At 43.1% G+C, this 16,066-nt stretch overlaps 2 protein-coding genes across 12 annotated transcripts in view; one reads left to right on the top strand and one right to left on the bottom strand.

The window, feature by feature from the left end:
- LOC133492023 (uncharacterized) overlaps nt 1–16,066 on the bottom strand; it is a 99,011-nt gene that overhangs the window by 37,794 nt on the left and 45,151 nt on the right. For 5 of the 9 annotated variants that reach the window (XM_061803896.1, XM_061803897.1, XM_061803899.1 and 2 more), the window contains 3 exons: nt 10,303–10,393; nt 9,803–9,919; nt 7,055–8,874 (listed from right to left, as the gene is read on the bottom strand). In XM_061803896.1, the coding sequence (XP_061659880.1) occupies nt 9,853–9,919; nt 10,303–10,393 (158 nt within the window). In that variant the 3' untranslated portion in view covers nt 7,055–8,874; nt 9,803–9,852. Of the gene's footprint in view, nt 1–7,054; nt 8,875–9,802; nt 9,920–10,302; nt 10,394–16,066 lie in introns of those variants that run through there. The other 4 variants (XM_061803900.1, XM_061803901.1, XM_061803902.1 and 1 more) reach the window with 3 other exon arrangements.
- Nucleotides 1–16,066, top strand: part of fstl4 (follistatin-like 4) — a 167,412-nt gene that overhangs the window by 146,367 nt on the left and 4,979 nt on the right. For all 3 annotated transcript variants that reach the window (XM_061803890.1, XM_061803892.1, XM_061803891.1), the window contains 7 exons: nt 304–424; nt 1,507–1,668; nt 5,798–5,932; nt 7,018–7,044; nt 8,810–8,928; nt 10,625–10,774; nt 13,119–13,226. In XM_061803890.1, coding sequence (XP_061659874.1) covers nt 304–424; nt 1,507–1,668; nt 5,798–5,932; nt 7,018–7,044; nt 8,810–8,928; nt 10,625–10,774; nt 13,119–13,226 — 822 coding nt within the window. The remainder of the gene's footprint in view (nt 1–303; nt 425–1,506; nt 1,669–5,797; nt 5,933–7,017; nt 7,045–8,809; nt 8,929–10,624; nt 10,775–13,118; nt 13,227–16,066) is intronic.

Below are 16,066 nucleotides of genomic sequence, written 5' to 3'. Positions count from 1 at the left end.
GCCGCGGCCCCCCCGGGCGCGCGCCGGCGCCACAAACAAGCGCCCCCATCCGTCAAGCTAATGGTTGTTATATTTTTAACCCTTGCAATTTGTCAGCACCAAGGATCAAATTCCCCAACGCCGGCTCGATCGCGATCCCTCGGCCGTCCCGCCACGTTCTATCAAGCTTCCCCCGGCTTTTCTCCCGCCTCCCGTCCCTCGGTCCCCTTCGGCGGCGGCATCCCATTTCCTTCTCCCGCTGTTCCCCCGTCCTCCCCTTTCGCCGTCCCCGCTTAATTTTCCCGCCTGCTTTGTGTGTGGAAGGACTTTGGGGATGACGGCTCGCTGTACATCACCAAGGTGACGACCATTCACATGGGGAACTACAGTTGCCATGCCTACGGCTACGAGGACCTCCACCAGACGCACGTGCTGCAGGTCAACGGTCAGTCGGGCCCACTTTCTTATCAACTAATCCCTCCGTCGACAGGACATGTCCTTGCTTCTGTTGCGTCCTTGTTTTCTTCTTCATCCCCTTCCTCACTCCTTGCATCCTTTTTCACGTGCCCTCTTGCTTCATTTCTCCTTCACTCATTTCCTTTGCTTGCATCCTTATTTCATTGCACGTTGGCTTTCATTCTTGTTCCCTTGCTCCACTGTTACCTTGCTTTCCTTTCACTTTGCTATTTCCTTGTTTCCTTACTCCCTTGTTGCTGTTCTGGTTCCACATTTCCAGTGTTTCCTCCATCCTTGTCACTTTGTGGCCCTGTTTTCCTTCTCTTTCTTTCCTGTATTTCTCTTCTTTCCCGCTTCTATCCATGCTGCCTTTCGTTTTTCCTTTTTCCAGCGCTACTTGACTCGATCGTTACCTTACGTTACCTTGCTCCTTCTGTCCTTGCGCTCTTTGTTCATTACTTCCCTCGTTCCCCTGCTTCCTTACACTCCCGCTCGTCTAGCTCCCCTTCTTCCCTGACTACGGCGCGCACGGGCTGACCTCGGAAAGCCAAACGCTCCCAGCGTCGCTTTGTCCCCGCATTGCAGCAACAGCCGCAGTGGGGGAGAGAAACAGATTTTGAAATGTTGTGTTTGCACAAGCGGTATAAAATAAGTCGATAAAAGTGGGATGAAGACACATTGGGGTCTCAAAGGAACATAGAGATGACGCCGTCGGTCTGTTCCCAAAAGTGCCGCGGTCATTTTGGTTGGAGAGTCTTCTTTGTTTATTATACCTTCCCTTGCATGAATGCCAAAGCCATGAGGGGGGAAAAAAGGCAGGAATTTGTCAGGCTCTGAGGTGCTTTTGCAAACTGCAGGTGTCATTCATTCATCGCCTACATTCTCTCGCAACATTTCTCCCCTCGGGCGCCGCCAAGTAGTCCAACATCTTTTTCATGCAGCAATCGCAATAAAGCCGCCCCCGAGCTCTCGGCCGTGCGAATCCATTCCAGGGCGCCGTGAAAGTAATTCCGCGTGGCTGGTGGTCTTACTCCCCCGCCTCCCTCGCTCTCTCTCGTTTGTGCGTTCCAGTGCCTCCGGTGATCCTGGTCTACCCGGAGACGCAGGCCCAGGAGCCCGGCGTGTCTGCCAGCCTGCACTGCCGCGCCGACGGCATCCCCGATCCCAAACTGCTGTGGCTCAAGAACGGCGTGGAGCTGCAGCCGCGCTCCGCCAAGCAACTTTCTCTCAAAGGTACGATAACCCCGCTTTTCAGGGGTGGAGGGCGGGGAAAGAGGGTGTTCAGAAAGACTCACTTATTGGCTTTTTATGGCCAACTTTTTTTTTTTTATTAAATAAACACTTGGGCCTTGTTTGATTTTTTTTTTTTTACTCCCCTTTCAGCTTATTAGTGAGCAACATATTCTGTCTTGAACTAACATCCGTTTTTGTCATATATTCTTTATCTTCTGGGGAAAACAACTATCATTACTGCAACTTACTGAGCAGTTGTAACCAAATGCTTTATGGATCCATTTCCATGTATTTGACTGCCCTCTGGTGGCCAAGACACCAGCTGAAGGCAAATGAATACTCGACTTTAAAATAGACAAAAATCTTTCAATATTGATATATTGAATTATGACTACTGTATGTCCAGTACAAGTACAGTAAAATAAAATTCTGTAAAATGATACTTCTTTTTAATAATGAAAAAGCTGTCAATAAATATTGTTTTCAGGATTTTGGGAAGGGGTAACAGTGGTGCAGCTGGAAAGCGTCGGCCTCACAGTTCTGAGGACCGAGGTTCAAATTCCGCCATCCCCCTGTGTGGAGTCTGCATGTTCTCCCCGTGCCTACGTGGGTTTTCTGCGGGCAGTCCGGTTTCCTCCCACGTTCCAAAATAACACAACATTAATTGGAGATTTTAAATTGCCCCGAGGTGTGATTGTGAGTGACTGTTGTCTGTCTCTATGTGCCCTTCGATTAGCTGGTAACCAGTTCAGGGTGTAGCCTGCCTCCTGTCCGATGCAAGGCTGGGATAGGCTCCAGCACTCCCGCGACCTTCGTAAGGATAAGCGGCTCAGAAAAAGGATGGCTGGATGGATGTAAAGAAAACCTAAATGTGCATTTTCAAATGTTATCAATAAGCCAAAAGTGGCCACTATCAATCCAAAAGGCAGACAATTAAAATCAAGCTGTATGTTATTCATGTAATTAAAGAGCTAAAGCTGGAAGTAACATAAGATAAAAATCGTCTCCCTTGGGAAGTTACATCACAATTACATTAATACAGCAAACTGGTTAAAAAAATGAATCCATTAAAATAAAACGTGGCCATCCTCGAGCCAGGATGCAGTCGTGAAGCGAGAGTTCACTGGCTGCACGTGGCTCATTCTCTGCACGAAGAGCCGCTTAGCACCCCCCCCCCCCCCCCCCGGCCCCCCACGCTCCGGCATGACCCCTCGCAATGTGTGTTCCGGTTTCAAATTAGGGCTTCATGCAAGGATCTGCGTTTGAAACAAGAGCTTGCTTGAAATTAAGATTTCAAGACGAGGTTAAGGTTTCCAGACAGGGTTGGAGTTTGAGATAAGGGTGAAGCTTTTCGGCCAGGGTTTAAAGTTAAGGTTTGCAGCACAGGTTGGGTTTTAAGGTAAGGGTCGGGGTTTCCATCCTGGGTTAGCGGTTCATAGTATGTATTCAAGGTAGGTTTAGGGTTTCAAATGAACGCTTCAAGCTTGGGATGGTGTTTCAAACTAACGTCGAGGTTTCAAATAAAGGTTTAGCGGCTTGGCTGACGTTTCAAATTAGGGTTTCAAACTAGGCTTTCATGCATTGGTTGAAGGTCTTCAACCCTAAGGCAGTGTTAGGGTTTCAAGATTATGTCAGGGTTTAAAAAAAAGGTTTTGGGTTTCAAGTTAGGTCTCAAAGTAAGGTTAGCATTTCAAATTATAGTTTTGAGAGAGTTAGGGTTAATTTTAAAAACCTTAACCCTGATTTTAAATTTTAATTTTCAAACAAGTGTGAGGCTTTCAAAGTAAGGTTTTAATTTCAGCTTTCAAGCCTTGGTTGGCGCTTCCCAAAGTTTAGGGTTTAAAAGTAGTATTTCGAATGAGGGTCTCAAGCCTAGGTTGGTGTTTTTAATTCAGGTTTGAAGACAGGGTTATGGATTCATGTTTGTGTTTTGAGCTCGTTTACATTTGTATTCTAGTAATGTAAAGTAAGTATCCAGATAATTGCATGAACATCAACATAAACAAATCAATGATCCCACGAGCAGCCCCCCAAAGGTCTTGGAAGGTCCACAACACATTACTTGTCTGACTAAATTAAAAGCTCAATTAAAATCCCTTGCAACAACCTAACCTGCACAGTAAGTATTAAAAAAAAAAACTACAAATTTAATGAATGTGGCGCATCCAGAATGTTGCCAGAAAAAGAAAAAAATGAGAGCGTAACTGCTTTGGATGTAATTAAAGCGCTTTTTGGATCGTGCATTATTGCGTGTTGTTATCGGGGTGATAAAAGAAAACATTGAGAAATGTCAACGGCTGTAATTAGCGTGCACCCTGCTCGCCGCGAACTGCCAGGTGCAGATTACTTACAATTATGTGAGAGCCTCCGTTTCTGACATGACGCCGTTAGGCGAGACAATTATTATTATTAGTCAGCGTCGTTGTGAGTGATGATGCAAATGTCTCAAACTGCAACAATCGGTCGAAATGTCTGGCATAAGTTTGACTTTGAAGGACCCCTGAAAATGTCCAAAAAGACCCAAAAAGGGTCAATTCAAAGAAGTTGGTTAACTTCTTGTTTGAGAGACTTTGCTTTTTTCTGCTCAGTGAAAGCACCTAAGGGGGCTTTTTTTTTTTTTTTTAAATGCAGATGTTATTATTGTTTTATGGCTGGTAATTAAACTTCGCCAGCATGCATACAAACAGACAATTAGAAAAACTCAAATCCTTTAAAAATTTTGCATCGTCCACGTTCCGAGGATACTGGCTTCAAATTTGGAAGCAGTCGGCCAATATCAATCTGGCCTGGGGGACTGACTGCTCGAAATTTCCAAAATGCATCTAAAATGGCTGCTTCAGAACAAATTGGCAGACGTTCTGTGTATTTTTTTTTGGGATGGCTTTTTGAGACTTTTATGGGTCTACCAATGGTAACATATGGTGTTTATTCATCCATCCGTCCATTTTCTTAGCTGCTTATCCTCACGGGGGTCGCGGGGAGCGCTGGAGCCTATTCCTATTCAGGTTAAATCCTGGAACTGGTTGCCAGCCAATCGCAGGGCACAAGGAGACAAACAGCCGCACTTACAATCACACCTTGGGGCAATTTAGAGTGTCCAATTAATGTTGCATGTTTTTGGGATGTGGGAGGAAACTGGAGTGCCCGGAAAAAGTCCACGCAGGCACGGGGAGAACATGCAAACTCCACACAGGCGGGGCCTGGATCGAACTTAGGTCCTCAGAACTGTGAGGCCAACGCCTTACCAGCTGATCTATCTCCACTCGCTGCTCACCATGCATACCACCAACACTCTCCGTTCCAGAAGTTTTATTAACCTCCTCCCCCCTCAAAGTCTGCACTACTTTTGTTCCATCATTTTTAACATTTTCCGTTCCAAACTCTGCAACAAATAATCTCAAACAAACATTTGGAGGAGGAATTTGCCCGTCTCTTGTGTGTTTTCACTTTTGTTTGCCTTCAAATGATGAATGAAGTCAGGACGGTCAAGATTGGGAAGTGAGTCACGGTTCTGAGAGAGTTTATTTCATAGATGTTTCTAGAAAAGTAGGAAGATGCTGGAGCTGCATTTGATGATTGTGGCCACGCAGCCGCCATCATCAGCAAAAGAGGTCCCGTGATCCCCCCCCCCCCCCCGCTGCGTGGCGTCTGGTCATCAAAGCGCCACCCGGACGGCAGCTGTGCATCACACGGCCTCTTTGATGATGACCGACCCCTTCAGACGTCGCCGTAACCAGATTCGGGGGTGTTCCGTGAAAATGCATATTCTTGGTGATTTAACATCATCCGTCTTTTATACCCAGTCTGAATATGAAAGCGATCTAATATTCGCCCAGTGATGTTACCCAACGTTGCCGTCGAGCTCAGCCCACAAAATACGGGTGGAAAATCACGTTTTGCAATTTAGTTTTGCCCATCTTGTTTCGCGTACTGGGCTCAAGTTTGGTAGCCATGGGACAAAATCTCTTGGACACGTCATACGAAAATGGCTGACGGACAGACATGGCTTCTTTCTACCAAATTTGGGGTGCACGAACGGCAACTTTCTCCACTAGACTTGATCCACGTCATTGTTTGGGTTGGGTTCTGCCCATCGGTTCAACGTCACCTTCTGTTGTCTCTCTCTTAGCTAACGGCAGCGAGCTGTTCATCGGCAGCGTCCGCTACGAGGACACGGGCGCCTACACGTGCATCGCCAAGAACGAGGTGGGCGTGGACGAGGACATCTCTTCGCTGTTTGTCGAGGACTCCGCCAAGAAGACGCGTAAGAAAAAATGTCTTAAGTAACCTGATAAGAAGTGGAATATTGTTGTGTACAGTGTACCCTTGCAATTCTCAGAAGTGTGGGACCAAGACCTGACATGACTAGTCTGTTTAAAATTGTAGATTTTAATAGTTTACATCCTAACTATGATCCCAAGTACAGTGATGCCTCAGTTCTCGACCGCAACGCGTTCCAGAAAATGGTTCGAGAAGTGATTTGTTCGAAAACCGAATCGATGTTTCATTACAATGAATGGAATAAGAACTAATATGTTCCAAGCCTAAAAAAAATTGGCTTTTTAATGCATTTTTTTAGCTTTTCCTGATAATAAACTGCTTAGAAAAAATACATGTATAGTTTAAATGCTTCATATCATAAAATAACAAGAAATATATTTATTTTTTGCTTTAAGTGTATGCTTTAGCGGTTGAGTACGCTAGGCTGGGAGTCCATTGCCGTATCTGCAGCTACTCGGCCCCCAGCCTTGTAAACTCGTTTTATTAACAAAAGTGCAGAATAACTTTAAACAAGCAACTTGCCTTCTTTGGAGCCGTGATTGGGGGTTAATACGGAAGTCCTCCATAAGAAGAAAAACAACAATCACTACCGGGATACGTCTGTGTACAGAGCCCGCGTTATACAGAATCACGAAAGTGCGCTGGTTGCACTGTGGGCGTTATGTCATTTCGATTTTTTTTTTTTTTTTTTTTTTGCCGCCGTGGGAATTCACAACAAAGCGTGTCGTGGGTCAGCTGGTCTAGCCGCGCGGAATATGTTCTTTCCGGGATTTGTCGGGGGCATTCGAGGACCGATTTTCGCTCGATAACAGAAGCAAAAAAAAAAATCTCTAAATTTTCATTTGAAAACGGGGACGTTTGAGAACCAAGGCTTTACTGTAAATTAATATAATTTTAAACTTATCTTACATCACCCTTGAAATGAAATAGCTGACAGATAACGTCATGGTTTTGACCATGCGAGGATTCGCTGTAGTTGTCTATTTTTTTTTTTTTTTTGGAGAGACTGCAATCCTCAGTAGCCAAGCCAACTCGCTTTAAAGTTGATGTCTTGCTTTTGTGTTACAGTTGCAAACATTCTGTGGCGAGAGGAAGGTAAATACAGCTCAACTCCTTTTGTATTCATGTGATAAAGTTGGCATGCGGCGCCACTCCCGGGCCTGTGAAAGCAAATTACAGTATGCGTGTTCAGTCGTGTTGTCCACAAGAAACACCAGCTCGCCAGCTTCCTCCCCCCTCCGCCTCGTACACTGCCCGGGGTGCGTTTCATCAACTACCGCTCGCACACAATCAGCCTTTTTTTTTTCTTCTTTTTTTTTTTTTTTTCATACCTAACCGCTCGCAGCTCCGCTGTTGCGGAAACCATCCAATCCTGTCTGGATGCTGTGTGTATTATAAAGACAAAAAAAAAAAAAATCCAACAACAACAACACTCCCAGTCTCCGTGCTTCAATATGAGGCTGACTGCTGTTTATGGCGCGCTGCAATGTGTTTTACAGTGTGCCAGCGTGCCTGCTTTGTGGACATTTATCAACGGGAAAACAGCATCCAACCTGGCTTATTGTCAGTTTCAGGCCGTTAGGCAGCGTATACTTGCTGCGTTTTTACAAATATACACTTGCCGGTTGTTACAAATGTGATGTGTTGACGAGCTGACGGGCGAGCAGATGGCACAGGTTCTATCTTCTGTACTCTTCACCGTGTGTTTACATCGTGCTTTCTGTTTGCATTAATGAATGCAGAAAGACAGAAGTCGCAAATGAACTCCCTCCTCCTTGGGGCGAGCTGACCACATCAAAACAATGAGAATATTTATCATCAATACAAAAGATTCCGAGTTACTAACAAGCCTGGATTTATTGGTTGGACCAGATGTTGGCTTTTAGAATCTGATGTGCATGGAAATTGGTGTGAGGATCTCTTCGGGTTGGGTTAGTGGTTCGGAAAAATGTCCTCTCCACACACACCCGCTCAGATTTGGGACATCGCTAACCATGTACCGCTAATAGAGCCCGTGCGCCTACGTCATAAAATCACGTGACTTTTCTTTACGTCGCCATATTGCTGGTCAAACAAAGCATTGTTCAATGCTAAGGCGGTTGGAGACGACACGAAAATATGTCTTATAGCACGATGCACAGAGTCTTGTCCGATACCGTCAGACATTTAGAAGGTAAGTCTGGATACATACGACATACTTTGTTGCTGGATCTGTTCTCATTTGGAATAAATCCCACATAGTGACGGTTTTCAAGGCTCGTGAACGCGGAAGTGTGTTCGGCCACACGTTAACCTTTGCCAGAATCCACCGATTTTTCCAGCTAGTATTCAATGCAAATACCAATATTTAAATAAATGACCCCTGGGTTTACACAAACTCGCATTCATTAACTATGATTGGAAAAAAAAGAGGACGGAGTTGTCTCAACAGACTGTACAAGGAAGCGATTGTGCCCACACTGAACCTCCGTAAACCTCTGTGACAGGCAGTTTATTTATTTTTTTTTAACACGCATTGTTCTCCAATGAGCCAACTTGGCATTATAAATACTTGTTGGTAATTTGTGATTGAGAAGAATAATTCTCACCTGAAATGAAGCGATCGCTACACAGGCGTGTGTGTATTTTTGTCGGGCACCATTCATCACGTTTAATTGCCGAAATCCATCGATCTTCTATGGTGTTTTCAGTTGGTATTCCGTAGAGTGATTTTGTCCCCTGGCACCCGGTTGGTTCTCATGAGAACTCAGTTGAATTTTGTCGACTTACTTACAGTACCAGGAAGCTTCGGTGTGAATAAATATGACCCGATCCCGCTCCCTTGATCCACTTCCTTGATGCTCCTTGCCTTGTTTTCCAGGTTTGAGCGTCGGCAACATGTTCTATGTGTTTTCCGACGAGGGCATCACAGTGTTGCAGCCCGCCCTGTGCGAGATCCGCCGGCAAATCAAGCGCACCGAGAGGATCGTCGCCACATACGTAATTCCGATTTTCATCCAAGGTGGCAAAGTACTTAAGTAGGAGTACAGATATTTATATTTTAAAAAGAACCGTGTCTCTGTTTCACTAAGGAGTAGGAATTATAAATGGTTTCAAATAAAGGAAAAGGAAAATGTCGCAAAACTAAATATTCAAGTTAGTACGGATACCTATCAGCAGTAAGTATAAATATTTGTACTCCCACTCCTTCTTGTACTTGCCACCTATTTGAATGTATTGGCAGTGATTTTACACTTTGTACACTTTTGTTGATTTGACTGACAGGATTATCTAATGTTCAGTGCAATGTATTCAAGGGGGAGCGGGGGGGGGGGGGGGCTCCCTAACACCTCCAAATTTAATGGGATTACTCGCATCCTTTGCTGCAGACGATACACAGTCGATACTCGGACGGTTAAACCATGTCAAATGGAACAATGGGCTTCATGTGGTTTAAAAAAAAAGTGCTTGTTCCGTAAAGGGATTGGAGCTTTTTACGGGGCCGCCTGTGATTGGATTAGAGATCAATCGAAACTCAATAAGCTGCACGTTAGCGAGTTCCCGCCGCAAACAGCGCTCGCTGCACTTTGCGAGCGTGATCCTCGTCGGCGAGGGAGACAACAGCGACGACGCCATTACAGTAAAAGTCTTGACACGTGCGTCGAAGACGACAAGTAACGGCGGTAAAATGCCGCTGTGAAAATTACGGGCCGAGGAATTGGAAGAAGTTTACTTCAAAGGGAAAGAATTAAATGTGACTCAATAGGTTAGGAGAAGAGTAACGCTCGAGTGTTACTTCAAAGATTACGAGAAGAACAGCGGTAAAAGGTTGCTTAAAAGATTATGAGAAGAGAAACGCCAATGAGATACTTACAGATCATAAGAAGAGAAAAGGTTATGAGAACGTCCATCAGTCCGTCCATTTTACAAGCCTCTTATCCACAGAAATGGAAAAATGCCGCTGAAGAGAAAAGCATCACCCTGTCGGTTACTTTGCAAAAGAAAACACAACAGATGGAAAGTTTAAACAATTTTTTTTTTTTTTTTTTTTTTTACACAGAAAAATAAGTAGGATGTAAATTAAAGAATTTGTCATCAATCTTTCTGTCCACTATTACTGAACAAAGTTAGCGATCAGTACTGCACAGGATAACTTTTTTTTTTTTGGGAGATTACGAGAAAACAATAACACCGTGTCAATTTCCCATGACTCCAATGTCGCTTTTAGCAGTCTTCCATCAACGCTGAACTCTTAATTTACATTTGTACATTTTTGCACATAAAACTGCAATTATCAACAATTGGAATCCTACTTCAACTGACAAGAGAAAACAAACGCAGCTTGTAAATTGGTTATAAAGCTGATGTGGTTACCTGCGATTTTCAGCCATCTTTCTGAGGATTTGGACTGACGACAAGACAACTGTTAACTCCTGATGGACAGTGCAACTTAATTTCCCAGATTCTGAGAAGAGAAAACAAATAGAGCGTGTGAATAGATCGTAAATGGCTACTTGATAATTTAGCCATCTTTCCATACACGATAATGAAAGAAAAAAAACAGCCGTTAACTCCGAGTGTACATCAAAACGTGTCGTGAAAGAGAAAAGCAACATAAACATAACAACGTGATCGTGCGCTCTGTTAGTTGTTGTTTTTTTTGTTTTTGTTTTTTCACTCTCCTCCATCCCGGCAGGAGGAGATGTGCCCCAAAGGCGAGGGTCCGTCCCCCCAACGCTGCGTGTGGTCGTCGGCGGTCAACGTCCGCGAGAAGTACGTCTACGTGAGCCAGCCCCTCCAGAGCCGACTCCTGGTGGTGGACATCCAGGCGCAGCGGGTGGTCCAGGTGGGTCAGGGGCGGAGGGGGGAAAAAAAAAAAAAAAAGCCCTCCCATAACTTGTCTCGTCCACGAGTTGAGTTCAAAGTCTCCCTGAGAGCCGACGCATGATGGGAAGTGCAAAAGTTTACATTGGTGCAGAGAGCAATTCCATTTTCACTTAGAAGCCTCCCCCCCCCAAAATGGATTAAATCACTTTTTTTCCCACTTTCAAATTCTCTATGACCGTGACATGCCATCAAAATTATTTGGGAAAATGTATTAAAAATGCACATATTGATTAAAGCTCATGCTGCATTTACAGCACCGGTACATTTGCACACTTATTAACTGAGTGTTTTAGTTTTAATACATTTTTTCAACATTTTCAATCATCATTTAAATATTTTGCACCTAATTTTGTGACAAAATTGAAATGAACTTAATCCATTTTGGAATAAGGTTGTAAATCCATCATTTTAAGGATTTAATCCCAAAATAAAAAATACACAATATTCTATCTATCTATCTATCTATCTATCTATCTATCTATCTATCTATCTATCTATCTATCTATCTATCATGTTCTTAATGTTAATGTTCAAAGTTTTGTACTTAATTAATTAAAGTACAGTTATCATGTCCCATGTACTGTACATATGCAGATTTTTATTTTGAACTAATTTCCTACAGTGGGCTCCCCCATGTTTACTATGTGCTAAATTTGTGTTGAATTTTGAATTGAATCCATTTTGCAATTGAAAACCCAAGATTTCCAACCATGAAAATGCATATTAATTCATTTTTGAAAGTACTATTACAGTATTTTCCGCACTAAAAGGCGCAACTTCAATGAATGGCCTATTTTAGAACTTTTTTCGTATATAAGGCGCATAGAATAGACGCTACAGTAGAGGCTGGGGTTACGTTATGCATCCATTAGATAAGCTGCGCTAAAGGCTCAATATTGATCCATGTATAAGGCGCACCTGATTATAAGATTAAAGTCTTTTAGGTGCCCCTTATAGTGCGGAAAATATGGTAGTTTGAAACGTTGCCGTGTTTTATTTTCATTTAAATTTCCATGAACATTTTCTTACATTGTCCATGGTGTGGTATTTTGCGTAGAACTTTCGAGTCGATAAGTGATTTTTTTTTTTTTTTTTTTTTGCTGGGGGTGTGTGCAGCCACGCAGAAGCAACTTAATGGATTGTGTTATTCCTGCATGCTGACCCTTCCTGCCTCCTCTCTCTTCTGCCTTTTTACCGTAATTCATTCTCCGCCCCCCCCCCCATAGTCTATATCTGCTCTATCCATCAGCGTCCCGACCAGCTGAGCACGTTTAGCACGTAGGTGTTGGCATGATGGGACATCTGCTGCCCACCAAAATCAATTCTTTCCAAATGTCAGGCAAAATGTTAGATGGATGCCAGTGGAGCGGCCGCTCAACACGTCGCTGAAAGGCCTGGCTGAGTTTTTCTTGACCTTTGGTGAACTGCTCAACCAAAACATATAAATGAGAGAGAGAGAGAGAAGAGGAGAGAGAGAGAGAGAGAGAGAGAGAGAGAGAGAGAGAGAGAGAGAGAGAGAGAGAGAGAGAGAGAGAAGAGAGAGAGAGAGAGAGAGAGAGAGAGAGAGAGAGAGAGAGAGAGAGAGAGAGAGATAGAGAGAGAGAGAGAGAGAGAGAGAGAGAGAGAGAACAGAAAAACAGCTTTTTTCCCAAACTTTGGAAGCCTTTTTGGCTCGTGTTAAAATGTAAATAATACACATTTACTAATATTTCATCGTATTTTTACATCCCAGCATATGTCTCAAGTAATCAGAAATAAATGTGTAGTTTATTGATCCTATACATCACTATGTTTGCATGTAATAATCTTATTCTAAAATTCTTTCATTTGCATTGCAATCTGGATCAGGTCTGGATTAATTTTGGTTTGGCATTTCATTTCATTCGATGGCTACAAGTTGTTAATAGTGCTGAATTAACTAATTTGCTGATTGATCATATTCATCATCGTGTTATGTTACGACCTTGTTCCAAAACGATGTTGTTTGTATCATTGCCAAATAGGCAATCTGGATCAGATCTGGCATGTAATTGGTACAGTTTCTGACCCTGCATGCATACAACATTTAGCTCAATTATTTGTACAGCCTTCTTCTGAAATTAGGCAACGTTTACTTTGCTACCAAATGTGCAGTCTGGATCGTATCCAGATCAAATTTAGCAACAACCTTGGAATAATGTCGCCTCATTGTGAAAAGGTTAATGTATCAAAAACTGCCGATGAAAACCTCCTTGGTGAAAAGTCCTAAAACCTCCCAATCATTTTTAAAAACCAGTCCACTCTTTGTGGTCTTTGCTCTCCAGGCCGTAGCCACAGATCCGTTTCCCGTGAAGATGCTCTACGACAAGTCACACGACCAAGTGTGGGTGCTCGCGTGGGGCGACATGGACCGCACGCACCCGTCGTTGCAGGTAGGCTCTCCTTTTTGCTCCCAAAAGGCCAATGAACTTTAGCGATGGGAACTTTTAGTCAAAATGTCTCATGAGTAGACCCACAAAAGAAAGTCTCAAAGAAACGAAGAAGTCTGACATCTTGGTTTGTAGCAAACGTTTTATATAACGTCAACTTTAGTTATTTTTTTTTTTAATTAACACCCCAGGACAGTTTGTGATCAGGAAGACTGCCGTTTTGGTTTTCAGCAACCCTTTAAGGCAGGGGTGGCCAGACTTATTTTTTTACCCCAAGATCTACTTTTCAAGCAGCCAGCCTCGCGCGAGCTACCGACGACAGGGGGGGGGGGTGTTTTAAGGTTAATATTATGTTGCCTCCTATATTTGAAATACAAAATTAGCTTTTTATGCACTTATTGTCTGCGCTTTCATCCTGGATCAGGCTGCGCCACAGTGGAATTTTAAAATTACACACCATCTCATCCTGCACTTTCTACTTCGCCTTCAGACCAGACCTTTCCCACTCTGAAAAGAGAAAATCTCATCTAGTTTCACCACTTTTTCTTCGATTATTCACATACTCCGACAGTCATTGCATCTTAAAACAACAGCATTTCTCCTTTAACTTTCTCCATTAATATCAAAGGTAAACATAAGCAGCATGTCTAGCTCGTCTTTGCTCTACGTTGCCCAGACTGTGTTGCTAACTAAAGCAGTGGTGGTGGACGCTGTCATTATAAAACACATTGATGGGCTGCGTAAGTACTGTAACATTTGTAATTATGAGTGTACGTCTTTAAGAGCAGGGGCGGGGGGCATAGCGCGCAATGCAGAATGCAGTCTCTTAAGAGTGCATCAGTGGTGCACAATTGTGCACACGCGCAGTTTAGAGGGAATTGGCTGGCTTTCTTTTTTTTTTTTTTTGGCACGCCGTCCCGCGATCGACCAAGACTGCCTTCAGTCGGTCGCGATCGACACATTGAGCACCCCTGCTTTAAGGCATTTTGGCCTCACTTCTAGGGTTCCTACAGAGACACCCCAACTTTTTCTCTAAACGCTGGCAAATGTGAACCTCGTACACTCATGTCAGATTGATAGGTGACAACGAAACTGTACAGACGACTGCAGGTGTTGCGCTAATCCTCAGAGGGTATGCGGGAAATGAGCCAAAGGGGACATCGCTGTTGTACATGTAATTGTCACAAACATGTTTACGGCTGTGCTCGGTCCTGCCGGAGGCAAAGATGCAATTAGAACTGCGGTGAGGCGGCGTGTTTACTGCCGTCTGCGTGGTTACAACGCATCGCTAAGGGGTGATACTCCCCCGCCAAATGACTCTTTAGAGGAGCTTTGCAGCTTTTTGCATTCTGAGCAACACGTTCAAGCTAAAGTCACTTTTCCCACTTCATTTTCAATCATCCTTATAAGACCTGGTCCACAAAAGGACTTTTTAATCTGCTCCAGGCCTCACAACTGAATCTTAAAAAAGACATTTATTTAACAGTTTTGTGTGTGCTGTCCTCCATCATGTCAACATAGAACACCACACACGTAAAAATCTCGGAGTAAGCACACAAAACCGAAGAAGCAGAAACACTTACAGGTATGTTTTTTGAGCATTTCCTAAGTTTGAATTCAAAAAAATGACATCGGTCAGACATGTTTGTCTTGAATTCCCGACATTTCCCTGTTCCTCACCCAGGGAAAAAAAAAAAAAATCACTTTTGAGTGGTTTCATTCCATTCCACGTCATAATTCACCGCATCATGACTCGAGGGAAGTCAGCATTCCCCGTTTTAGTCAGAAATATTGAATGTGTTTAAGATTTTCTCAGACCGTAAAATCAGGACAAATCGACTTATAACGCAGACCTCGTGAATTTTTTTTTTTAAATGAATACACTCCACCAAATTATACTTATCGGTGATCCTTAACAGGATGAGTAGTAAAAAAAAAAGAGAAAAATGAAATGAAATGAAAAATTTCACCCCTGCGACTGGCTGGCAACCAGTTGAGGGTGTGCCCCGCCTCCTTCCCGATGACAGCTGGGATTGGCTCCAGCACTTCCGCGACCCTCGTGAGGATAAGCGGTTAAGAAAATGGATGGAAATTTTCATTCATTCAACACTGCCGAAATGGCTTGAAAACAAAACGACTGAAAAGGGTCAAAATGACCCTCAGTTCGCGTCGAGGTTCTTCTTAGATCAAAATTTGGACAGGTCTGACATCGCACTGCATAATTACATATTTTAATTGTTTACTTACGCACAGTTGTTGTTTAAAACTCAGCGCTTACGGTCTCAAATGAGGCGTAGAACAATTTTTTTTTAATGGCAAAACAAATCCTTTGCGTGTAATTAAAGTAGACCCGAGAGTTGCTTTGCATAACAATCATGCACCCGATTTTTTTTTTTTTTTCCTTTTGTAGCATTTTAACCATCTTCCACTGGGGAGAGTTAGTCAGTGGCAAGATAACATCATCATCTGGAGTGCTGTTTTTTTTTTTAACTTACTATTAGAGGGAGGATTTTGATCTGGTTTTTGATTTCAAAGAAAAAGCTTGTGAGCGAGTGGAGAGTAAAGCAGAGGAAATGTATTTATATAACGCATTTCATACTAAAGGTAGGTCAATGTGCTTTAGCATATCAAAAAAAAAGAGAAAAGAAACCTCTTACGATTTAAAACAAAGGAGAAAAAAACAAAAGTTCATTTAAAAACAGCATACAGTGAAAGAAATGTAATTCAAAAGTGGAAATGGTTTAAATAGCACTAGAAAAGTGTTTTGAACATTCACGTTTGGGGCTGATGTCACTTCTGTCATGAGCGAGGAACATTTACTCCAACACATTTTTTTGTATTTT

The sequence above is a fragment of the Syngnathoides biaculeatus genome, chromosome 18 (assembly GCF_019802595.1).
Source record: "Syngnathoides biaculeatus isolate LvHL_M chromosome 18, ASM1980259v1, whole genome shotgun sequence".
Lineage (NCBI taxonomy): Eukaryota > Metazoa > Chordata > Actinopteri > Syngnathiformes > Syngnathidae > Syngnathoides > Syngnathoides biaculeatus.
This window is presented reverse-complemented; position numbering and strand designations above follow the sequence as displayed.